This window comes from Phycodurus eques, chromosome 2, assembly GCF_024500275.1.
Source record: "Phycodurus eques isolate BA_2022a chromosome 2, UOR_Pequ_1.1, whole genome shotgun sequence".
Lineage (NCBI taxonomy): Eukaryota > Metazoa > Chordata > Actinopteri > Syngnathiformes > Syngnathidae > Phycodurus > Phycodurus eques.
The window spans coordinates 16060742-16087722 of record NC_084526.1 but is presented as its reverse complement, the minus strand read 5'-3'; the positions used below and the strand labels follow the sequence as shown (position 1 = coordinate 16087722).

Genomic DNA, 26981 nt, shown 5'->3' with positions numbered 1-26981 from the left:
ACATCTAAACGTTAAAAAGTAAATAACATTTGGGCACATTGAATTTGTGGAAAAACATGTAGTGATGATAACCATTTGAGAAAGAATATTAAAGTGTCCCAGTACTTTCTAAACGCCAAATTATAGAATTCAAGGATAACAATATATATGAATATACAGTATTAAATATAATTTGGGCTCAATTTGGGGCTAAACCCTGGATCCCGCGCGTGAGATGGCGCAGTGAATTGTGGGATGCTGCGGGAAGGGCGAGCTCGCGGAACGCCATCTTTAAACCCCAACAGTGAGGCCAACCAAGTACGATAAAAGTACTTGAACCGGGATGAAAAACACCGTCCCTCCTCCGGCGGATTATTTGCACCCGCAGCGAGGTAGCGGGGCGAACCGTGCGCTCGCCCGCCACTTCGATGAATAACGAGGGTGCCGTGCCATGGGAGCGGACGGACGAGATGAGCGGACGCGGCTTTTAAGACACTTGTCCTGATAGGTGGCCAACAACAATAGACGACAGAAAGACAACAACAACGGACTAGCATGCTAACGTTAGCCGCTACGTCGGTGAAAACATCAAATTGAGATTAACTTGAACCGGACGCTTTACGCGGAGGCCACTGTCTTTTTTGGACTCACACGGGGAGCTCTAACGACAAACTGTGACCGCTTAACTAAAAAATTACACACGTATGTTTTTTGTTCATTTTTTTTATTATTATTCTTATTTTAGCTAATATCTTAAGCTAGCTCCGAGCTAAAGCCCCGTCTTCTTCTCCCCCACCGCGAGCGGCCTGGCCGGAGATGCGTGGAAGATGTCGGTGTCGGGGCTGAAGGCCGAACTGAAGTTTTTGGAGTCCATTTTCGACCCAAACCACGAACGATTCCGGATTATCGATTGGAAGCCCGACGAGCTGAGCTGTCAGTTTAACGTAACCGGGGAGAAACTGCTGATTATACACTGTAACATAACGGTAAGTATGGTAACGGCGATTGACATGTTTATAGGGGTGGTTAGCAGGCAAGCTAAAGTTAGCCGGTTAAGTTGCTGGTCAAGTAGCAGACTACGTGCTAAGGCTGTGTGCTCATGCTTTACGGGGAAACAACTAGAAAGATAATACACTTTATTCATCCGTAATGGAAATTCACATTTAGCACTCAAACCAGTCAGTCTTTGCATTGTGGATTCCATATCCTTAGGATGTAAAAAGAGAACGATCTACCAATGAGACTAAAGAACTAAGACTATATTTTAAAACCAAACTCACACGGAGGTGGAAACTGGAAAGGCTGCCACTCAGCGCTGTTCATCAAAAATAATCCAAGGCACATATTTTACATTCGGAACAAAATGTCATGACACGCCACTAAACAAATGTACCCCAAAGGTGGAAGAGCATGTAATTGTCCTGGCTGTCACTGTACATGTCTAACATAGATAAACAAACATTATTTGGAGGAAACAAACATTATTTGTAGTAAACAAACGTTTTTCAGACCAATTAAGTCACAGGTGTCAGAATGGTGGCCCGGGGGCCAGATCCGGCCCACCACATCATTTTATGTGGCCCGCGAAAGCAAATCAAAATTGCTCATTGTGTTCTGGTGTAATACCATTGAGATATTTGCAAGCATTTTGTGTTACCAATCCCACTTTGAAAAGAAATTTAATAGTCGATGTTTTTATAGGCTTCTGATTTCGAAACTGGTTATTCATCAATGTGTCGTGTATGATGTATGTACTTACAGTATATGAGGTAATCTTTCATTTGTATGGGTTCACAGTTGTAGTGGCCCTGCGAGAGAAGTCATAACTGCGATGTGGCCCGTGACAAAAATGAGTTTGACACCCCTGAATTAAGTGAATTGGACTATTGGCCATTGTACACACGATTAATTCTCACACTAAAGGTGCTACAATTAACTGATTACTTGACAACTAATTGATTATCAAATTAATGGGCAGCTATTGATCAATCGATACATCGTTTAGAGACCTTATTTGACTTAAAATGTTTTAAATCCTCCCAATTTCAGTCTCTCAACAGTAAATCACTCAGATTCCGGTCGTCCATGAAAGCAGACTTATCTTTTATGTTTAATCAAAATAAGACTTTTGCAAACATCTGCTATGGAAAACAATAGCTGGGTTTACAATGGACCCTTGTATTCCAATTAGAATCAGGTTAGAAGCCTAAACTGAATAAAAATGCTCCTTATAAACCAGTGGTGCTCAACTATTGTCATTTTGGGACCTGCATTTCCAATTGTTACTAGTGGCTAGAACATTTCTTGTCGCTTTGTTGCTATGTTCCATGTGGAAACATGGTACGCCTCTGTATTTTAACGGGAAAACAATCAGAATACGAATACATGTAATTTTTTTCTCCTCGCTGTCCGCGACCCACCAAAAATGGGTCTGCGACACAATTTTGGGTCCCGTACCGCTAGTTGAGAATCACTGATATAAATACCTCATGAAGAATGAACAGGCTGAAACCAAATGGAATTTCATTCTGCTCCAAAGGGTGAGAATATTATTTTCCCCAAACCAATCAAAATCATGTAAACACGTCAATCGGAATAGTCAGGCTACGTTCTGCTGCACGTCCACTGTCTTGAGATAAATGTGTAGTGATGTCATCATATATGCACTTGGAAATATGACAGCTTCAAAACAGAGCTGGTCTGCGACAGAGCGCTTGTTCATTGTAACTACTTCTGACTAGTTTTTATTAAGCTGTTGCTTTAACATAAGTGTAAAAACAATCGCAACTACTGTGCTAAACCGAAGACTGATCTCGATGAATCACAAGATGTTGACATAGATCTGCGTATGTCACACGTCTATAAAACGGCTGTTCTGATTTTAATGTAGTGGTGCATGTAAACACCAGCTAGGAATAGATCACGTCACATGTAAACAGTTAACCTGAGAACTTCAATATTAAATTGTTAATTGCAGCCCTATCACACACTGGTTTAAAGTATATTTCTTTGCCATTGATTTGTGCTACCAAAACAACTAAAATACAAAACTCGTTTTATTTTGTGTGCGTTCAGGAGTCCTATCCATCTACACCGCCTATTTGGTTCGTGGACTCTGACGACCCTAGCTTGGCACAAGTGTTGGAGCGTCTGGAGGATGTGAGGAAAGGCAGCACACTGGTAAATATCTGCATCTGTTTTACGGTGTGTATTAGCAGCTGCCATAACATGCAATCCAAATCCAAAATTTTGTGACTTGACTTTTTCTGCAAGAAAATGTGGGGCTTTATTGCAGTGGTCCCCAATCGTTTCAGTGCTAGGACCAGTTTCACGTATAGCAGTGTTCTGACGCACCACTCAGAAACCAATGAAAACAAGTATTTAAAAGTACAACTCACTATTACGCTGAATCTAGTTGTTGTAATTAGTGGGTCGCATCTGTGGATAATGGAAGACAGCGACACCTGAAATGTTTTACTTATAGTCGCCTCCAAAAGTATTGGAACAGCAAGGTCAATTCCTTTGTTTTTATTGTATACGGAAGACATTTGGGTTTCAGATCAAAAGATGAATATGAGACAAAAGTTCAGAATTCCAGCTTTTATTTAATTGTATTTACATTGAGATGTGTTAATCAACTCAGGACATAGCACCTTTTGTTTGAAGCCACCCACTTTTCAAGTGAGCAAAACTATTGGAACATACGACCGATGGGTGTTTCTAGTTGCTCAGGTGTTGCCTTTCATATTGATTCCTTAAACATTAGACAGTGCTTGTTTTTGGCGTTGGGTTTCACCTGTGAAAACTGCTTTTGCTGTTAAGCAAACATGAAGACCATGAAGCTGTCTATGGGAGAAAAGCAAACAATTTTAAAGCTGAGCGAAGAGGGAAAATCGGTATGAACTATTGCACAAGCATTGGGCATAGCCAGCACAACAATTTGGAAGGTCCTGAAAAAGAAAGAAACTACTAGTGTACATAGCAACAGACATCGAACAGGTTGGCCAAGGGTATCAACAGCAGTTGATGACAGAAACATTGCGAGAGCTGTGAAGAAACACCCAAAGCCAACCATCAGTGATGTCACTGCCAACCTCCACAGGGCAGGGGTGAAGGTATCACAATCCACTGTTCGAAGAAGACCTCGAGAGAAGAAATATACAGGCCATACCACAAGATGCAAACCACTCATCAGCAAAAAGAATCGGAAGGCCAGATTGGATTTTGCCAAGAAGTACAGAGATGAGCCACAAAGGTTTTGGAACACAAGTTTTATCGACTAATGAGACCAAGATTAACCTCTACCAAAGTGATGGAAACGCCAAAGTATGGAGAAAGAAAGGATCTGCTTATGATCCAAAACACACAAGCTCATCTGTGAAGCATGGCGGAGGTAATGTCATGGCTTGGGCTTGATGGCTGCTTCTGGAACGGGCTCACTAGTCTTTATTGATGATATAAGTCATGATGGTAGCAGCAGAATGAATTCTGAAGTCTACAAAACCATTTTGTCTGGCAATTTACAGAAAAATGCACCCAAACTAATTTGGAGAAGATTCATCATGCAACAACACAATAACCCAAAACACACTGCCAACATAACAAAGGACTTCATCAGGGGGGGAAAAATGAAGGTCTTGGCCCGGCCATGTCAATCACCAGACCTTAACCCAATGCAGAATGCATTTTTCCTCCTGAAGAGGAGACTGAAGGGAGAAACCCCCAGAACAAAACAAGAACTGAAAGAGGCTGTAGTAAAGGCCCGGAAAAGCATTTCAAATAAAGAATGCAACAGTCTGGTGAAATCAATGGGTCACAGGCTTGATGCAGTTATTGCAAATAAGGATTTTCCCAACAAATGTTAAATGTTATTCACTTTAAATTAATTTAATCATGTCAGTTCCAATACCTTTGCTCACATGGAAAGTGGGTGGATTCAAACAAAATGTGCTCTGTCCAAAGGAATTGACCTTGCCGTTCCAATACTTTTGGAGGGGACTGTATGTCCACACCAGTAGCAGACTGTCGATGGGCTGCAATTATTTTATGTTATGTTTTCTCTAAAGTTTCTCCTCCTGTACTCCTTGTTATAGTTTCGGTTTTTGTTTTATTTTCTACTCTGTCAAGGCCACCAAACTATTCACTTCCTTGTTTCCACTGTGTTGTCAGTCCACCCTTCATAATGCATTGGCCAGCATGGCTCATTAATATTCATGTAGTGCTTTGCATTGACCGTATATGGTTAGATTGTGATATGTTGGGGGCGGGATCATCGTGTGCCCTTTCCAAAGTGGATCTTTGACTTCACAAGGAAAATTCCCAAGGAAAATTCCCTTCATACGAATTTTTTGATAGAGCTGATATTTTTTGGGGTCGTACGCTATTTTCAGCTTTCATTTATACTTACACTTTTAAGTAAGAATCTCACGACTCTTCGATAAGTGAGGCCCCCTTGTGATTTTGTCTTCTCCAGCTATTACAGCAGTTAAAGAAGCTGATCTGTGATCTCTGCCGGCTGTACAACCTTCCCCAGCATCCAGATGTGGAGATGCTCGACCAGCCGCTGCCCGCCGGCCCTGTTGGACAGGACCGAAAGGTGCGGCCGACACTACTTGTTGCACTTTTAAATATCTATCTGGATACATTGTGGTCACCTACAACCACATTCTTCTAGTTTTAATGGCATGTATGTTTGTGTGTAGCATGGGACAGAGGAGGTCACATCAGAAGAGGAGGAGGAGGAAGAGATGGGAGAGGTAACAATATTTGTACCAGAACACTTCCTGTTTATAGGTTGGAGATTTAAGCGGCTAGAGCTAAATATTGCTCTGTGCTTCATGTAATCATCCTAGCAAACATTTTGAGCGTAATTCACATATCAGATGTGGCCTTTGACAGGACATAGAGGACCTGGACCACTATGAAATGAAAGAGGAGGAGCCCGTTGAAGGCAAGAAGTCAGAAGATGACGGCATAGAGAAGGAGAATCTGGCCGTCCTGGAGAAGATAAGGAAGAACCAGAGGCAGGACCACTTGAACGTAAGTTCCTTCTTGGACACCTTTGTATGTTAACAGAAGATCTGGCCTTTAATCGCCTTTGCCTTTTACACACAGCCCAGCGAAGATGGATGTTACTGCAAATGTGCTTTCACCCAGCGACACAGCATCCCGTATTCAAATAATTCAATGATGATGCTGATCAGTGTGACAAATCAAACACTTGTCAGAAAGCGACCATTATTTCACAAAAGGGCAGGAGAAGTGTGAAACTTCACACTCCTGTTTTGTTGTGGAATACATGGGTCTGTGAAAATGCAAAAAAAAAAAATCACAGATTGACTTCATCCCCCATTTTGTATTAGTGCCATTTATACAGAGCAACGACAGTCCAAATTTCCAGCTTTTAACTGGCCATGTGAAAGTAGGTAGAGCCGTAACAGGCGGGAAGGCACCTGTGTTTCAGGGAAATGTGGGACAGTGAAGTTTGACATGCAACCCTCAGTCCTCCTACCACTTTGTGTTGAAAGCAATCTCTGCTGCAACAACACAATAGGGCGAAAGAAGTTTGAAATTCTGGCAGACCCTTACACACAGGCAGTTCGTCACCTCTGTTATTGCTCCGATACTACCGGCGAAGGCAGAAAAATTGTGGCTCAACGTCATCCACCGTTGCCTTTGCAGTTTACAGGGTCCAACGTTAAGCCTTTTATAGTGGTGGCCCTGTTACGTCACCATGAGCCAAGTTGTGGTGGCCCTGTCAGAACTTATACTGACCCCGTATGTTCATGATATAATATGTCGTTTTTGTGATTATTTTGTATTTAGCCTCTTTATACTGTAGCCCATTATTAGAACCCCTTTATAAGAAATTATTAGTACAATTGCATTCATGGCGATTACTCTGTATTAACCTCACTAAACCCAAGCCATTGCAATTGCATACATTAATAATAATGGTTTAAAGAATAAATCAATGATAAAATTATCTAAATACTTAGCATTGACATTCTAACGACGGTTTGTCTTGTGTCTTGATGTTGTGCACACTATGTTTAATTGGGGGTGCTCAGATCAGTTTTATGCTGCCGATTCCGATAATCCATGAATGAGATCTGATGATACTGATCATATGGATTAGCTGTAAATGTTTAAATTTATTTATGGAGAGTGCTATTGGCCTTATGATCTGACATTTTTGTTTTGTTTGTTTGTTTGGGTTTGCTTCATGCGTGCCTGCGCAGTGCCTGCGCAGTGTGAAGGAGGGAGGGGAGCTACATTAGGGCTTGTGCGATTATGGAAAAAAAAAAAATATATTAATCACAATCATTTTGGGCCGGCACGGTGGACGACTGGTTAGCACATCTGCCTCACGGTTCTGGGGACCAGGGTTCAAATCCCGGCCCGCCTGTGTGGAGTTTGCATGTTCTCCCCGTTCCTGGGTGGGTTTTCTCCGGGCACTACGGTTTCCTCCCAGATCCCAAAAACATGCATGGCAGGTTGATTGAAGACTGTGAAATTGCCCGTAGGTGTGCGTGTGAGTACGAATGGTTGTTTGTTTCTATGTGCCCTGCGATTGGTTGGCGACCGGTTCATGGTGTACCCCGCCTCCCGCCCGAAGATAGCTGGGACAGGCTCCGGCAGCCCGTGACCCTAGTGAGGATAAGCGGTAAAGAAAATGGATGGATGGATGGATGGACGATCATTTTGATTGATATTGAACTCATGATTAATAAACAGAATTTTTAATTTATTTCCAAAATTTATATTAAACTACCAAAACTCAACTTTAAATATAACTTAAAAGAACAACCAGAAAATAAATAGGTAACAGGTAAAATAAAAATATATTAAAATAATAGAAATTGAAAAAAACCAAAAATAAATAGTGGGTATGGAAAGTATTCAGACCCTCTTTGTTATATTGCAGCCATTTGCTAAAATAATTTAAGTTCATTTTTTTCCTCATTAATATACACACAGCACCCCACATTGACAGAAAAACAGAATTGTTGAAATTCTTGCAGCTTTATTAAAAAAGAAAAATTTAAATATCACACAGCCATAAGTATTCAGACCCTTTGCAGTGACACTCATATATTTAACTCGGGTGGTGTCCATTTATTCCGATCATCCTTGAGATGGTTCTACACCTTCATTGGAGTCCAGCTGTGTTGGATTATACTGATTGGACTTGATTAGGAAAGCCACACACCTGTCTATATAAGACTTTACAGCTGACAGTGCATGTCAGAGCAAATGAGAATCATGAGATCAAAGGAACTGCCTGAAGAGCTCAGAGACAGAATTGTGGCAAGGCACAGATCTGGCCACGGTTACAAAAAAGATTCTGCTGCACTTAAGGTTCTGAAGAGCACAGTGGCCTTCATAATCCTTAAATGGAAGACGTTTGACCAAAACCCGTCCTAGAGCTGGCCGTCCGGCCAAACTGAGCAAACGGGGGAGAAGAGCCTTGGTGAGAGAGGTAAAGAAGAACCCAAAGATCACTGTGGCTGAGCTCCAGAGATGCAGTAGGGAGATGGGAGAAAGTCAACCATCAGTGCAGCCCTCCACCAGTCGGGGCTTTATTGCAGAGTGGCCCGACGGAAGCATCTCCTCAGTGCAAGACTCGTGAAAGCCCGCATGGAGTTTGATTAAAAAAACACCGGAAGGACTCCAAGATGGTGAAAAATAAGATCTCTGGTCTGATGAGACCGAGAGAGAACCTTTTGGCCTAAATTATAAGTGCTATGTGTTGAGAAAACCAGGCACTGCACATCACCTGTGCAATACAGTCCCAAAAGTGAAGCATGGTGGTGGCAGCATCATGCTGTGGGGGTGTTTTTCAGCTGCAGGGACAAGACGACTGGTTGCAATTGAAGGAAAGATGAATGCAGCCAAGTACAGGGATATCCTGGACGAAAACCTTCTCCAGAGTGCTCAGGACTTCAGACTGGGCCGAAGGTTCACCTTCTTGACCCTAAGCCTACAGCTAAAAAAAAAAAAGAAGGCGTGGCTTCAGAACAACTCCGTGACTGTTCTTGAATGGCCTAGCCAGAGCCCTGACTTAAACCCAATTGAGCATCTCTGGAGAGACCTGAAAATGGCTGTCCACCAACGTTCACCATCCAACCTGACAGAACTGGAGAGGATCTGCAAGGAGGAATGGCAGAGGATCCCCAAATCCAGGTGTGAAATTCCTTGTGTGTTTTTTGGACATACTTGGCAAATAAAGATGATTCTGATTCTGAAAAAGACTCATTGCTGTATTAGCTCAAAAGGGTGCTTCTACTAATACTGAGCAAAGGGTCTGAATACTTATGGCTGTGTGATATTTGAGTTTTTCTTTTTTAATAAATGTGCAAGAATTTTCAACAATTCCGTTTTTTTCTGTCAATTTGGGGTGCTATGTGTACATTAATGAGGAAAAAATAAACTTCAATGATTTTAGCAAATGGTTCCAATAAAACAAAGAGTGAAAAATTTAAGGGGGTCTTAATACTTTCCGTACCCACTGTACATCATGGCTAAAAAGGTGACAATGCTTTTAGCCATGACAGTATTGTCTATAAAAGTTGTCAATAAAAGTCCTCTCATTATTCTGGCATTTAGCAAAGAGAAATAATTTTGATAATCCTAATTGACCTAAAAGCAGAAAAGTTTTGTCTGATTTCATGTCAAAGTCAGGAAAATAGCGTTTCTTTTTATACAGTCAATGACTGTTCTGCTGTGTGTACCTTGTCCTCTTAGGAGCAGTGCTGTGCGATGCATGCATGGAGCTACTCTCCATGCATGCAGAAAGTTGTCCAGAAAGTCACAATATTATAATGATAGTAATAATAATGCATTACACTTGCGCTTTTCTCAATACTCAAAAACTCAATACAGGATACTCAATGCAACTCCTTGCATTATTCATTCACTTCTCAGTCACACACGAGGGGTGGTAAGCTACTATAACATTAATAAACTAATTGTTCATACATTAGGAACAATATGTGCTGTGAATGTTGTTATATTAAATGTCTATGTGTTTCTATGGTGTTTGAGTGTGAATATTCGTTATTTGAAGGTAAGTCCCTCTCTTGATCAAATGCTAATTCTAGCTAGCCGTCAATAGGATTTTCTTTTGACTGTTAGCATTAATCTAGCAATTTATAAAATGTGATATATATATATAGAGACACAGACACACACACAACATCCTGTCTTGGATGGGATGTTTCGGTGATTTCAGACTGACAGTGAAAATGCAGTTTTGGTCATTTTCGGCAGGCGAAAATATTCAGTGATTTAAAAATGTTTACTGGCCCAACCGGGCCCAACAGAGCACCATAGTGGCCCTGAGGCACCGTTAATGTCGGACCCTGGTTTATACAGAACAGCGATGATAAGGAAAATGGAAGCTTTTATAGGAAGTGTGTAGAACAGTAACAGAAGTGGAAAGACTATGAAATTTACCATAGTACTATACGCACAGTCAGCATACTGCTTCTGATACAGTGGTGCCTTGAGATATGATACCTAATGTCTCTTGTATACTGCTCTGGTTAAACATGCTTCTTTGACTGATTTGCTCATTTGCCTTCAGGGAGCCGTCTCTGGTTCCGTGCAAGCCTCGGACCGCCTGATGAAGGAGCTCAGAGAGATCTACAGGTCTCAGAGTTACAAAACCGGTAGGCTGCTTTACACCCTGAAACCCAGAATCACACAGTAGTTCACACGCTCCTCTGCATACCATAGATGTGTTTAATAGATGTAATCTAGAGGGAAGTATTGGAATAGTAGTCGTGAATTTTAAAAACATTCATAGATTCATTGTTGCTTTTGATCCTTTGCGTTTACTGAGGTACACCTGCACGTATAATGATATCATACACATTTGATTTATGGTGTCAGTTGTTTATTCATTGAATTATGCAGCCAACCCCCACTTATCGTCGGGGATACATTCCAGACCCACCCACAAAAAGTGAAAATCTGTGCTATAAAGAGGTCATATAAAATGTTTTTTAAAAAAACACGCAAAACATTTATAGCTTTACCCATCCCACACACTTCAAACACATTACAGCTTTTAAAACGCACTCCCGGTCTCCAAATAAGAGGTAAAGCATGCTTGATTCAAGCTGATTTTTGTCACTCCCAATTTAAGTTTACTGTTAAACTGACATGTAAAACAAAAGAGAATTAAACATTATACTGTATATTTAAACACCAAAATGTTAAACCAAGCCATATAATTTCATCGAATGAAAGTCCGCTGTCTTAATGTTAAAATATAATGTTAAAGTTTATCAGCGAGCTAGTGCAAATGTGCATGTTAAGGTAAATTATACACCTCCAAAGAATTGCTACTTAAACATACATGGAGCAGTACAGTACAAACAGGAAACAGCCAGGTTGAAGCTGCCACTACTACAAAACTTTAAACTATACAGGCAATATTTTAAATAACATTTTTAACATTCTTATCTCCCATATAAGTGTGAAAATGAAGAAAACTGTGTTGACCTTAACGACAAAGGGGATTCACGCCTCATGCATCTCACTTGTTGTATTTGACAAATGTAAAAAACAGTTAAGCACAGTGGAAGATAAAAACAGCAAAACATTGGAATGCACTGGACCCTTTCTCAGTCCATAACATCTTCTCTTACCAACCCTTGTTGATTCTACATCTCTTAGAAGTGTCATCCAAAAAAGCCAAATAGTCTCGTTGTACAATAATATTAGTGTGAAATACCTCTGATATTACCATTGAAAACTGAGCATTATCTGTGTAGAGGCAAAGTTATTCCATCCATCCATTTTCCGAACCACTTATCCTCACTCGGGCCGCGGGCGTGCTGGAGCCTATCCCAGCTATCTTCGGGCGAGAGGCGGGGTACACCCTGAACTGGTCACCAGCCAATCACAGGAAACGTAAACAAACCGTTTGCACTCACATTCACACCTACCTTCAATTAACCTACAATGCATGTTTTTGGGATGTGGGAGGAAACCGGAGTACCTAGAGAAAACCCACGCAGGCACGGGGAGAACATGCAAACTCCACACAGGCGAGGCCGGATTTGAACCCGGTCCTCAGAACTGTGAGGCAGGTGTGCTAACCAGTCGTCCACCGTGCCATCCGGCAGAGTTATTGACACAGAAATTGGATGAATGTTTGTACTTCTTTCCTTTTGTATGGCAGGCATCTACTCAGTGGAGCTGGTCAACGACAGCCTGTATGAATGGCATGTCAAACTACGAACGTGAGTGAAAATTTTAATGCGTCTTGCTTTTGTTTAGGAATACACTGAGTAATTCATTCTGTGTTTCCTTCACCCACAGGGTGGATCCGGACAGTCCCTTACACAGTGACTTACAAGTCTTAAAAGAAAAGGAAGGAATGGACTACATTTTGCTCAACTTCTCCTATAAAGTGCGTAAACGAAACTTTCTGGGACAAAGTTTTTTTTAACATTTTTTTTAAAAAGGCAAACGTTGAAATCTTCTTGTTTCCTCCATCAGGATAATTTCCCTTTTGATCCTCCATTTGTGCGGGTGGTGTCGCCTGTGCTGTCTGGAGGGTGAGTTATTCAAAATTTCTGGCCAACGCCAGCACGTTAAAAAGAGGAAAAGAATAAAGTTTCCTATTTTGTCCACTTTAGGTACGTTCTGGGAGGAGGTGCCCTGTGCATGGAACTTCTCACCAAACAGGTGATTTATTCTGCGAATCATCTTCAAAGTCTAATTTTCTGTTTATTTTGTTTGTTTTATCTAATAAAGAGCCTTTATAACTGAGGCGTGGGTTCCTTGTCCGCAGGGTTGGAGCAGTGCCTATTCAATTGAGTCTGTCATCATGCAGATCAATGCCACTTTAGTCAAGGGAAAAGCCAGAGTGCAGTTTGGAGCCAATAAAGTAAGTGAGCGCAAGACTGTTACTCAATTTTGACAGTGTTTGTACATAGATTTACTGTCATTCAAAAGACTCCTTTATAAGAGCAGACATTATTGAAACCTGCTTGTTTTGTTGAACGACTGACTTATACATTAGGGATGGACATGATAGTTGATTAGTTAATAGATTTTTGTAGAGGTGCAAAGATTAATCGACTAATTGACTTTAATTGATTTACCGTATAGAGACCTTATTTAACTTATAATAATAAAGCAGACTTTGTGTTTCATCAAAATAAGACATTTGCAAACATCTTTTTTGGAAAACAATTGTCAACATTTTTGCCTACGGCCCAAACCAATAGCTGAATGGTAATCTATTTATGTTTGTTTTCTCCACTGTCAATTTCAAATGTCCCATTTTTATAATAAAAGGATGGAAATTGAAAAAAGTTGTTTTAATCTAATTCATCGATTACTTGAAAAAATAGACGGATTAATCAGTTATTAAAGTAATCATTAGTTGAAGCTAGTACTGCACCAAAACAACATGAAGTGAGTCTTTTAACTGTATTTTATCTGTATTATCTGTATTTTGTTAGTTTTTTTTAAAATAATTATTCTGCCCTTAAGCACTTTATTTGAACACAGAGTACTTTCTTTTTAATTACTTGCTCTTATTTTGAAATTCACAGCCCTACTTTTAGTTAGTAAATGAGAAAACACAGTTGTGCTCATATGATTTATTACCCAGGCAGAATCTGTAAGATGGGAGCAATTCTTTAAAGAAAACATGAAGGGCCAAGCGAAACACATTTAATTTTATTTTCAATGGAATTCAAATGAAACTGTCAAGCATTTTAGATTAGCATTAGCATTAAACAAAACATAACCACAAAGAAATGAATGATGGTTCTTGTTCACTCATCAGTCGTATTGAGGGAGAAAAAAAAAAATATATATATATATATATATATATATATATATATATAGACACACACACACACAGTGGGTACGGAACGTTTTCAGACCCCTTAAATTTTTCACTCTGTTATATTGCAGCCATTTGTTAAAATAATTTTAGTTCATTTTAGTCCTCATTAATGTTCACACAGCTCCTCATACTGACAGAAAAAACATAATTGTTGAAATATTTGCTGATTTATTAAAAACTGAAATATCACACAGCCATAAGTATTCAGACCCTTTGCTGCGACACTCATATATTTAACTCAGGTGCTGTCCATTTCTTCTGATCATCCTTAAGATGATCTACAAGGTTCTACACCTTCATTGGAGTCCAGCTGTGTTTGATTATACTGATTGGACTTGATTAGGAAAGCCACACTCCTGTCTATATAAGACCTTACAGTTCACAGTGCATGTCAGAGCAAATGAGAATTATGAGGTCAAAGGAACTGCCTGAAGAGCTCAGAGACAGAATTGTGGCAAGGCACAGATCTGGCCATGGTTACAAAAAAAATTCTGCTGCACTTAAGGTTCCTAAGAGCACAGTGGCCTCCATAATCCTGAAATGGAAGACGATCAGAACCTTTCCTAGAGCTGGCCATCTGGCCAAACTGAGCAATTGGGGGAGAAGAGCCTTGGTGAGAGAGGTAAAGAAGAACCTTAAGATCACTGTGGCTGAGCTCCAGAGATGCAGTTGGGAGATGGGTGAAAGTTCTAGAAAGTCAACCATCACTGCAGCCCTCCACCAGTCTGGGTTTTATGGCAGAGTGGCCCGACAGAAGCCTCTTCTCAGTGCAAACTTGCTAAAAAAAAAACCTGAAGGACTCCAAGATGGTGAGTAATAAGATTTTCTGGTCTGATGAGACAAGAGATATAAATTGTTGGCCTTAATTCTAAGTGGCATCTGTGGAGAAAACCAGGCACTGCTCATCACCTGTCCAATACAGTCCCAACACTGAAGCATGGTGGTGGCAGCATCATGCTGTGGGTGTGTTTTTCAGCTTCAGGGTCAGGGAGACTGGTTGCAATCGAAGAAAAGACGATTGTGGCCAAGTACAGGGATATCGTGGAGAAAACCTTCTCCAGAGTGCTCAGAATGACAGACAGGACCGAAGGTTCACCTTCAAAAAAGACAATGACCCTAAGCACGCAGCTAAAATACCGAAGGAGTGGCTTCAGAACAACTCCGTGACTGTTTTTGAATGGCCCAGCCAGAGCCCTGACTTAAACCCAATTGAGCATCTCTGCAAATACCTGAAAATGGCTGTCTTCCAACGTTCACCATCCAACCTGACAGAACTGGAGAGGATCTGCAAGGAGGAATGGCAGATGATCCGCAAATCCAGGTGTGAAAAACTTGTTGCATCATTCCCCAAAAGACTCATGGCTGTATTAGCTCAAAAGGGTGCTTCTACTAAATACTGAGCAAAGGGTCTGAATACTTATGGCTGTGTGGTATTTCAGTTTTTCTTTTTTAATAAATCTGCAAAAATTACAACAATTCAGTTTTTTCCTGTCAATATTGGGTGCTGCGTGTACATTAATGTAGAAAAAAATTACTTGAATGATTTTAGAAAAGGGCTGCAATATAAAATGAGTGAAAGATTTTAGGGGGTCTGAATGCTTTCCGTACCCACTGTATATATTTCAAAAATTCTGCCAGGGTATGTAAACTTATGAGCACAACTTTACATATATGCAGTCATACGTACCCGTCATGTTGGAATGAAAGTGTAGGCTACACCTTTTTCATAACCTCAAGATCAGTGAGTCCCAACCAGTGTGCCATGAGCTCTTTTCGGGTGTGCCGTGGGAAATTCTAAAATATGAATTAATTGCTCAAAAAATTATTTATTTACAATAAATAATGTATCTTTGTTCATCTATTTATGCGCGTGAGGCATAGTGACAGACTAAATAATAATAAGAATAAATGATCTTCTATTAGATGGCAGGAATTGCATACAGTAATTAATGTGTCCAAGATTTGTGACATTTTTCTTTGTTAGTGTGCCATGAGATTTTTCAATTGTAAAATATGTGCCTCTACACTCCATTAAGGTTGGAAATCACTGCTCTAGATGGTGGAGTAGATATTTTTTTGAGGGGGAAAAAATGTGCATAATACACGAGAAATTTCGGGACGTCATACGCGTGCTACTACCTATTGTAAGGAACACGAGCGCATTCAGCGTGCTGTTACAACGCAGGAACTTGGATACACACACAGTGCCATTCGGCACAATGGTTTTTCTTCGATTATAATGATTTTATGATTGTGAGAGGCCAAAATCACAATTAAATTTCGATTAATCGCCCAACCCTACACCATTGGAGGATGCCCTGTGGGATATGATGGAGTTATGTCTAGGGATGGACCACTTTCAGAAAACCGCCAAATTGTCTCTGTTCGGTCCGCATGCGTTCCATTCGGTTCATAACATGCGTGACTCTTCTATTTTTTTTTCTTTTTTTACCAATGAGGCGACTGTCATGTCACAGCACAGTAGCAAGTTAGCCAAGATGGCGCCGTGGACACGTTATCTGCATCATGCCCTCCAGCGATGCAGCAGCCAATCATATTGCATGGGGCGTGTCACCAGAAATCTTGTGTTGGAGACAACAGATACAGACCCGGGAGAAGCAGTAATCTTGCGATGGTACTTCCGTGTCTTTTTTCTCCAATGCAAGATCTCTGATTCCTCGGGTTGGCCCCTCTGTAGCGCGACGTCCCATCCACGCTGATGACCCTCCTTCCCCCGCCGACGGAAGCGACTGAAGCGGTTTCTCCAAGTACCACCATGGAAATTATATTTTGGTTATTATCAAGAAAACCATGGAAAATGGCTCGAGCTAGATATCAGCTCTTGTATTAAACAATTATGAGCTATTTTTGTTGTCATCGTTTTATTTGTCCAAACAAAGGTACCTTTATTTGCACCTGGCATTAAAAATGGACAAGAAATTGAAGAAAAAAGGGGTCTCTTTTTTTCCCTGACTATATTAATTGTTTATCGATTTGTACGTTACTTATAATTAATACTGTGTATTTCAAGCTTTTAGTGTGCAGTATTCTTGTATTTGACTGCATTCAATTTCTCCCATTGTAAACAATACATTGTGAACCCACTCAGTGCAGTATTGTTTTTCATTGCGTATGGAGCCACGACACACAAAAAGTGGACCTTATTGAGCCACCTGAATAATAAGTGGTTCTCCGGGTTGGAACGCTCCAAACTGGACGTCCGTGTGGTGCGCACCCGTGCTAAGTTGTCTCATGCTAGCAATCTCCTGCTGGGTACACTGACCCACGTGTCCATCGAATGCAGTGTTTCCCTAACAGCACGGGAGAATCCACTGCATAGAACACTGACTTTGCTCACATAACCTTGTGAGCTGTGGCCTCTGAGGTCACGTCCCGATGGCTACCGCTAAAGCATGCTAACTTTTCCGCAGGAGCGAGTTGACAGTTTGAAGCCATTTCATTCTCCCGGCTGCCGCACAGTCACGCGCACATAACTTGTCAGAAGACAGGTCGTCATTGGCTGACTGTGGGCTTTTTGGGTACTGTGTTTTAAGACATCGTATGAATTGAGCGCTGTTGCGAAAGTTTTTTTGTTTTGTTTTTTTCTTCTCTTTTCTCCCTCCCCCCAACTACTGCCGATCTGACGTCAAAATACCTCTGTACAATACTGGTTTCAGTACTTGGTGCAACACTAAAAGCACATCTTGTTTGTTTCATTTAAAATCCGTTGTGGTGGTGTTTAGAGCCAAAAAGATTGTGACAATTGTGTTCATGTGCCAATATTTATGGACTTGACTGTAAGCATATGTCAATGCTGCTAGTAACATAAAGATGAAGTTTATAGAGTGAACTTTATGCATAAGCCAAGCTCATTCACGCATGATCAACAGTAGACCTTTGTTGAGCCAAGCCACCTATTTTACATTTAAAAAATCTCACGGTTAACCACCAAACAAAAATGTCATCAACCATGTGAATACTGAAATCTTGTCTACACTTTTGAGACATAAAGACATTGAGAAAAACAGTCACTGAGCAATAAAGGGTTGCTAGTTATCTGGTAATGCCGGTACAATTTATTTATTTATTTATTGACAATTGTGCAAAAAGATGCAGAGTCCTCTAGCACTTAGAGCAGTTCGAATGACTAATATAGCAATAGTCCGGTGCAATGACAATTGTGCAAAGGACGCCGAGACTTCAAGCGAGTAGTGCGATAATCTGGGACAATGTTGATTGTGCAAATGTTGCAGGTACTCCTCAATCAGTGTGCAAATGGAGCATATGCTACTCTGGCATGAGTGGCCAGTATTGGTCAACAACAGATATGCAAATAGTGCTGCGTGGCGTGACTACTACAGTGAGTGCACGAGTAATGTATAATTGGCCCCACAGAAATGTAACTCAAGTAAAAAAATTGCCAGCATGTTGTAATGGAATTGTAGGTTAGGTGTTTAAGAAGTTGATTTGCAAGAGGGAAGAAGCTGTTGGAATGTCTACTAGTTCTAGTTTGCATTGATCGGTAGCGCCTACCGTACTCAAATGGGGTGTACCCAGGGCTCCCCAATTGAAATGTGTTCACTTGGGGCACCATGCCCCAAAATGGAGTTACAAAGTAATACGAAAAACTCACAAAGTACGCCAAAATGATGCCCCAAAATGTTTTGGTCCCTCTCTGAGGGAAGGAGCCGGAAGAGCCGGTGACCGGGATGTGGAGGGTCCGAGAGGATTTTGCACGCTCTAGTCTTAGTTCTGGCAGCGTGCAAGTCCTCAAGGGTGGGTAGGGGGGTACCGACAATCCTTTCAGCAGTTTTGATTGTCCGTTGCAGTCGGAGTTTGTCCTTTTTTGTAGCAGCACCAAACCAGACTGTGATGGAAGAACACAGGACAGATTCGATGACCGCTGTGTAGAACTGCCTCAGCAGCTCCTGTGGCAGGCCGTGCTTCCTCAGAAGCCGCAGTTAGTACATCCTCTGCTGGGCCTTTTTGAGGACGGAGTTGATGTTGATCGCCCACTTCAGGTCCTGAGAGACTGTAATTCCCAGGAACTTGAAGGTCTCGACGGTTGACACAAGGCAGCTGGACAGCGCGAGGGGCAGCTGTGGCGAAGGATGCCTCCTGAAGTCCACGATCATCTCTACAGTCTTGAGCGTGTTCAGCTCCAGGTTCTGTCGGCCGCACCGCAGCTCTAGCCACTCCACTTAACTCTGTGAGATCTGAGGGGAGACATGAGGGCAGTTGGTGTTACAGATGATGCAGTTGAAATTATGCAAAAATCTAAGAATTTGAGAAGGGGGCCAATACTTTTTCACGACACTGTAGGCTTTACATGGAAAAGAATGACTCGCTGTGGTGACCTTTAATGAGACAAGCCGATGGGAAAAGATGATGATACAAGACATAATTCGTTTTCTTAAAGAGTCAACGTATACCAAACCGAACCGAAAACTGTCACCATAAAACCGATATACGAACTGAATCGTGGATTTTGTAAACTGTTCCACCCCTAGTTGTGTCAAACCATGTGATTGTGGATTAAAAGGATTTTTTTCCTCCCTCCAAATTCAGTCTAAAAGGTCATAATAATGATCAGATTATATTATAACCTAATATCTGTTAGACTTAACGTAATATCTAACAAATCAAAGCATATTATGCAGCAGTCACATTTGTGCAACCATTTTGAGATTGTATATTGTATGATATGATCAGTCGTCTTATTTATTTAACCTTTTATTTATCCATGTAATGGCAATTGAGAACAAATTCTCGTTTGCAGTGCCGACCTGGCAAAATATTGACAATACAGTGTATAGTACATTTGTAATTACATCTAACACAGTAAATGTGTGATATAAATTAATGACTGTTCAATTGATCATGCTTATTACATATTTGTTGAACACTTCCTCCATTTTACTTGTTTTTTTTATGCTGGACACTGGATACAGAAGTCTGACAAAGTATTTCACAATGGCTCATATGTTGTTATTGTCCCGAAGGTTGAACTTGTTTTATCTCTTCTTGCAGAACCAGTACAATCTAGCCAGAGCACAGCAGTCCTACAAATCGCTGGTCCAGATTCACGAAAAGAATGGTTAGTACTCCTTTTTTTGAACCATTTCTGTGGCATTTACGTAACATTTGAGCATCATTAAACTGCTACTGTGCTTCTCTGGAGCCAGTTTGTTAAATAATTACGAATCGATGGTGGTAGATAGATAAAAGAAGTGTTCCGTGGCCACCTCCATAAGTCACAGCACAGACGGCTGAAAATTATCTCGCCACCTAGTCTGGCTCCAAAACAACACGAGGCAAGTCTGTTAGTTGAAATGTTAAAACCCACCCCAAAAAATTGTTTTCATTTTTTTTCGAGCAATATTAATGTTTACATTCAACAAGCGGGCACTGAAATACTGTCAGAAATGGACTCTTCATTTTGGTGGCAATAAGAGCATCCCTGCCACTTTAGCTTTACCAAAGACCCAAAGGGATGGTGCGAGTTCACTTTCATAACCTTGAAGCCGTGGCTGCTGTCACATAACATTCACATCTCTTTGGCAAGTGTGTCACTGACAGTCAAATGTCCTACCCTCAAAACCAGATTTGACCAAACGTTTTCAGCTCAAAATCCAATTGAGATGGACGCAAACGTACAAAAATAAACATGTATTCCTGTAACAGTGACACATAGAGTACATACAGTATAAATAAGTGGAACAGCTTAACCTGCATCTCACTAGATAGCTGCTGCATATTCATGGATAATACTGGATTCAATAATTTAAAATTGCTTATGGTTATGTCATAGAGACAAATTAAACTAACCCTAACATTGACAATTTTATTGTGTGCTTGCTTACTGATAAAGTCCGACTTCAACAGTTATATATCAGTTAGTTTGTGATTGTGTTATTATGACTTTATGTAAATAGGGATGTAACAATATTCATGATACTGTGATATCGCAAAATTAAAAGTGCTTTGATAGCTCCACTTCCTCATTAAGAGTATAAACGCACATTTCAACTAAAAACATACAACAGAAGGTGATCAGAAAAATAAATTTGACAATATCACTAAGCAGAGGGGGAAAAAATAAAGCCTTTAAGAGTGCTCCTGCGTTGATGTCTTCACTTGAATTTTTGGACTCAAGCAAAGAAAGCACTGTCAGTAGGCAGTATCCAATTTCTAATGTTATAAATACATTTAAAAAATGACAGTACAGTAAATAGTGTTAAATTTCTCAATGGACAGTTTTGTTATTGTGAGCATTTAATATTGATGCATCAATAATACTGTTTTGGAGTTGCAGTATATAAATGTAAACATTGGATGGACAGGGATAGACGTGTAAGGTAATATATGATTTGAAGCTATCTTTTTCACAAAAACCTGTGGGAAAACAGACAAACTACTAAAACCTATTAAGGACTCGGCAAGACTTAAGAGGGTTTTCGGTTCTCCAGCTTTTGCCTCTTTGCCCCACTTATCATGTACCGTGAGCCTTCCTGCAATACCTGTGAGCTTTCCCACGATTTCGCAATAATTATCGTACTGTGAGATTAATACCGAGATAAAACCGAACCGTGAGGTACAGATATCGTTACATCCCTAATGTAAAATCATTTTCTTAGTTTTCTTTTTTCTCGCAAAATTAATAGCATTTGTCTAATAATATTCCAACGTTATTATTGCAAACCTCTTCCCTCATATTACAACTTTATTGCTGAAGTATTATGACTATTCTTGTGAAATTATCTCCCTACAGTACAGATTTTTCTCATAAAATTGACATTTTCTTGTAATATGACTTATGACTCATAAAATGAAGACCTCATTTGTAAATATTTTTCCCTTCTATCACATTTTTATAATGTTGCATTTTCCTCATTAAGTGGTCACTTTTTTTCTCACAATATGACTACTTTATATCTGTAATATTATGACTTTATGCTCATAAAAACAATGTTTCCCCCAGATTATTGTGATTTTATTCTTACAATTTTAGGACTTTTTCTCCTAAAATGATGACATTTTTTTTGGTCTCCTTTTATAATTTTATTTCTCATAACATTAAGACTTTTATTCCTATAACGACTTTCATCAAACGATTACATTTTGGCTTTAATATTGCAATATTATCCTGTGTATTCGTCAGTTTTTTTTCTTCTAGTTTTATTTTTGTTTTTTTGTTTTTTTTTGGTTTTAGCTCTGTGACCCCTGTCTCCCTAAAATTGTGATCTAAACATGCTCATGTAATGAATCTGTTGTTGCTTTTTGCCTCCAGGATGGTACACACCCCCAAAGGAGGATGGCTAAAGATGGTTTCCCCCCCCCCTTCCTGCTTTAGATGTATTTTCCTTGTGACCACCTTTTTTTTTTTTTTTGCGCAAACCGTTTTAAACGTTTTGTGAACTCCAAGCCAAAATTCCTCATCGAGTGACCAACCAACCAGAAACAAGCACATACGCAAATATACCACCCCTCCGCTTTGGACGTCAATCTTGCCGCCACATATTTATCTCCTGATGGAAACGGTCAACTGAATAATACCGCTGACTCACCCATCACTGAGGCTCGTTTTTAATGGGACAGTGCCAATTTGGCTACAGACTTGGTCTTGGACCACCCCACCATGGTGGCGCTCAATAACGTCGCTGTGGACCTTCCACGTATGCAGAGCCAGCTTGGATTTGGATGTCTCTTCAAAGCCTGAAGGCCTCAGGTGAAGAGAACATAGACACCTATATTTTGTCAGCTTGAGCCTGGCGTTGAGAATTCTACAAAAAAACAATGAACTGGACGGGATCGGCTCACATTGTAATCTAGTCAATTTTAACGCTTCAGTGTAAAAATGTACATTTGTATTTCTGTGAAAGGATGTTTATAATATAACCTCCACCCGGCCCCCCGAGACTGTGTACACCAGTGTGGGCTGCAACTATCAACAGCAGCTTCCCTCTTGGAACGAAGAAGTTGCGACACAGATACTCTTGCATAAGGAAACTAAAGTATGCTATATTCTTATGTGAGGCTAATGACTACTGCGTGTTTTTTCTTTCTTTCTAATATTCATTTGTAATCCAGGTGACAGTAGCCTCTATTACACAGAAAGCCTGCAGAGAATTGCCTGCAGCAGAAGATGACAAAAATCACGTTAAATGCCACCAAGAGTTTTGTATGAAATACTTGTCGGACAGGAATTAGACATCAACAGGGCAGGGAAAGTGTGTGCCAGTTGGTACACTTAGCACACACTGCCCCGACATTGCAGAATACCTTGCCTTGCGCAGGTGACATCCCACTTCTGTCACGGTTCCGATACAACCTCCGAAGGCCGAAGATCGCTTGGTTGACTTCGTTCCCACCTTTCCTTGTCGGTGACATTTCTCCTGAATGGCGACACGGGGAGGGGTAAAAGGGCGGCTTTTGCAGGCAGTGTAAAAGTGGTCATTGACCCCTCTTGTTTGGGACATGCGTCTTTACCACAGCTGTCACTGGCATTCCAGAGGGTTTTGGCTATTCTTTTTTGTCATTCCTTCAACCGGATGAACCTCAATCAGGCTATGCATGGAATCGTCAATTAATTGCCCCGCTTATTTCTCGCAAGCCACGACGCCAATCCTCTATTCGTGGTCTTGAGGAGGTGGCGGAAAGAAGTGACCTTCCAAGTTGTCCTAGATTTTGAATTTGTTTTCCTCAACTCACAGCAATAGTCTCAACTTCGCACCTCACTACTTTCATCATGGGAACCCCTTGCACATCTGTGATGTCAAGTGATTTCTGTTCCGTGTTCATTCCATTGAAGCACTCCCATCATGGGTTTTCAGTGGTGTTACCCGCGCTGATTTAAAGTAGGACGTAGGGAGCTTCATCGCGAGGTTGTTTTCACACTTGGGTTTGGACCGAGACCGCCACAAACGCGATACGTCCGATCAGGTTGTGTCTTCGGGTGAACCGCACACCGTGTATCCTTTTGGGACCGAACCAGAGTACCGAATTTAAGAGTGTGAGCAAAGCCTTAATTCTGTTATTCCCTTATGAAAACAATAAAATGCAAAACATTGCCCGCCGGGCCTCGTGTCATCACTAGGTGGACATTTTGTCAAACGGCGTAGACACCTTCCGTGTTCACGTTGGCATCCTGTGGGGGTTGGGTCCGCAAACTCAGGAATACATACCACAAACGTCGCTAAGAATCTTCAAAGTCCTCATCCTGATCATTGCTGTGCATGTTAATATATCCCAACTCCTCAAAGTGACTGAAAGGCCTTGTTGGGTGGAAACTTAACATCTATTTATTGGCAGTGTCAGCATGCAACAGCATTGCTATTTCTCAATGGCGTCAAACTCAATCAAAAGACAAATGTTCATTTCATTCTTGACAGGTAGGCTAATGTTTTTCTCAGCTCAATTTCAAAGGCAACATCATTAACAAAGCAACAATTACATCTTGGCTCTTGGCAGTGATTTCCCAGCGCACTGTGTGGGGAACCAGGTTAGATAAAGTTATAAGTTCCAATCCTACATAAAACCTTTTACCTTTCTGACGATTGTTTCCCCGAGTCTGATGTGCACTGAAATCACCTCCCACTAAGTCCAACGCTGATCCAAAGTCAGAAGTGATGCCCGGTTCCATTCCACGAAACTGCGATAGTCCCCTGGCTTCTTAAGTTATGCACTGGTTAGCATGCTTGGCTTTCAGTTCAGATTTTTGTTTTATTACCCCCATTGCAAGGGTGAATTTGACCTTGTAAAGTAATTTGTAAACTTGCATCAAGTTTATAAATAAAGAATTTTATGAAATATCTCCACGCTCGTTCCTTCTCCATTGAATACTGGCCTACCATTCATTTGTAACGGATGAGCTGTCTGGTTCAACAACTTAAGCAGGGTACACATCAATTTTCAGTTTCTTAACCAGTTTGTAAATTGTGACGGATGCCACATTCTGTATTACAAAGAAAAAAATGGGCATGTGTATTCTTACTCTTACTAGTATTGTTGTGCTACTCTGACTTTTGTGAGACAGCACTGTGCCACAGGGCATCCAGATTGCGGAAAATAATGAAACAAAGAAAGGAGTAGTCGTTTATTAATTGGGTCCTCATTAGCTTTTGCAGAATCTTCCCTCGGTCTGACAAGGATAACATGTAAAGACAAACATGCATTCAATGTCACATATTCAGTGTGCTCTTTTTCCCTTCTACAACATTCTACACATCAAAATGAGACTCCATAAAACCATCCCATCGATTCATATGTATCCATATACATTTATACATACAAATATTAGTATAATACCACACAGGTGAACCAGATACCAAAAAAAAAAAACATTGTAATAATAATAGGCCAGCCAGCAAGGCCTTCTCTGCTGGACTATCAGAAGCCCTGACCTACATTGACACAACCTAAATTCTAATATCTAAATCTAATAACATTTGTTCCATGAAATTCAGTAAGTTATTTATTCCAACCAGTCTATTCTCTTCATTTTATAATCTTTCTCTTGACTGCACCGCTTCCAGCAGTGTTTGTGGGTGGTAGATTTATTTATATATATATATATATATATATATATATATATATATATATATGTACATATATATATATATATATATATATATATATATATATATATATATGTACATATATATATATATATATATATATATATATATATATATATATATATATATATATATATATATATATATATGTACATATATATATATATATATATATGTATATATATCCATCCATCCATTTTCTGAGCCGCTTCTCCTCACTAGGGTCGCGGGCGTGCTGGTGCCTATCCCAGCTGTCATCGGGCAGGAGGCGGGGTACACCCTGAACTGGTTGCCAGCCAATCGCAGGGCATATACAAACAAACAACATTCGCACTCACATTCACACCTACGGGCAATTTAGAGTCCCCAATTAATGCATATATATATATATATATATATATTTATTTTTTTTTAATTATTATTATTTATTTTCAAATCAGATTTCAGACTCATGTGCTGCCATCCCAATCAAATCTGCCCATGACCCTCAGAATGAATCATGCTGACCAATTTAAACTTATACTTGATTATAAATTGGACTGTTTGTTTAACCAATCAGATTTCAAATTCACCTCTGAGGGCCAGCTCGCTGGTCTAAACTAATGTCAGCATTTTTCCATCTTGGTCAGAGCATGCCAAATTTGACTAGCAAAACACGTCTCTCGATCTGCACTCACATTGGCTTTCTCCTTCCTGTTAGGGTGTTTGTTTCCAGTGACCACTAGACTGCAGTAAAGCACTGCCGACCATATTTCCTTGCTGGCCAAGTACTGAAGTACTGAGGTCTTTGCGTCACCCAATGTTTCATGTAGGCTGCGTTATAAGACAAGAAAAGTGGCACTTTTTCTTTTGCTGCAGTTTTTTTGTTTTGTTTGTTTTTACTTTTGTAGTGTGTTTTTATTATGGCTTTGAGGGCCTCTGGGGGGCATCTTGAGTCCATTATTTGTTGCAGGTACACAGTGAAGAAAACTAAAGGCCTCAAGGGGCCCAGAGGAAAGAAACAGTCCATCTCTATGATTAAACATGTCCGCATGGAAGCCTCCATGGACACAGTGCCAAGCATGGATTGTATCTGTGTTTGACGCTGGTCACTGGTCCATTACATTTTTATTTTTACTGTATTTGCCATCCTTCAGTTAACTTGTAGAGTTATTTTAGACACTCAGCATAGTGTGATAATGCCATGTTGAATCTTTAGATAAAATCAGTACTAACCGTACAAGTCCACATTTGGCTATTTCAACACCAACACAAGTATTTTTAGAAGTCACTGTGAATAGGTTTTATATACATATATACATATATGTATATATATATATATATATATATATGTGTGTGTGTATGTATATATATATATATATATATATACATACACACATATATATATATACATATACATATACACGTATATATATATATATATATATATATATATATATATATATATATACACATGTAAATATATATATACGTAAATATATATATATGTATATGTGTATATATATATATATATGAGTGTGTGTATATATATATATATATATATATATATG

At 40.1% G+C, this 26981-nt stretch overlaps 1 protein-coding gene across 1 annotated transcript; it reads left to right on the top strand.

Annotated features, from left to right (window-relative positions):
* Positions 1 to 220: 220 nt before the first annotated feature.
* On the top strand, positions 221 to 24666 carry LOC133397556 (ubiquitin-conjugating enzyme E2 Q2-like). The gene is made up of 13 exons (XM_061668577.1): positions 221 to 965; positions 3055 to 3159; positions 5453 to 5575; positions 5682 to 5735; positions 5878 to 6018; positions 10568 to 10652; positions 12173 to 12233; positions 12313 to 12403; positions 12493 to 12551; positions 12633 to 12681; positions 12788 to 12883; positions 19886 to 19952; positions 22146 to 24666. The coding sequence occupies exons 1-13, from the start codon at positions 807 to 809 to the stop codon at positions 22175 to 22177; spliced, it is 1122 nt and encodes a 373-aa protein (XP_061524561.1). The 5' UTR covers positions 221 to 806; the 3' UTR covers positions 22178 to 24666.
* The last annotated feature ends 2315 nt before the right edge of the window (positions 24667 to 26981 follow it).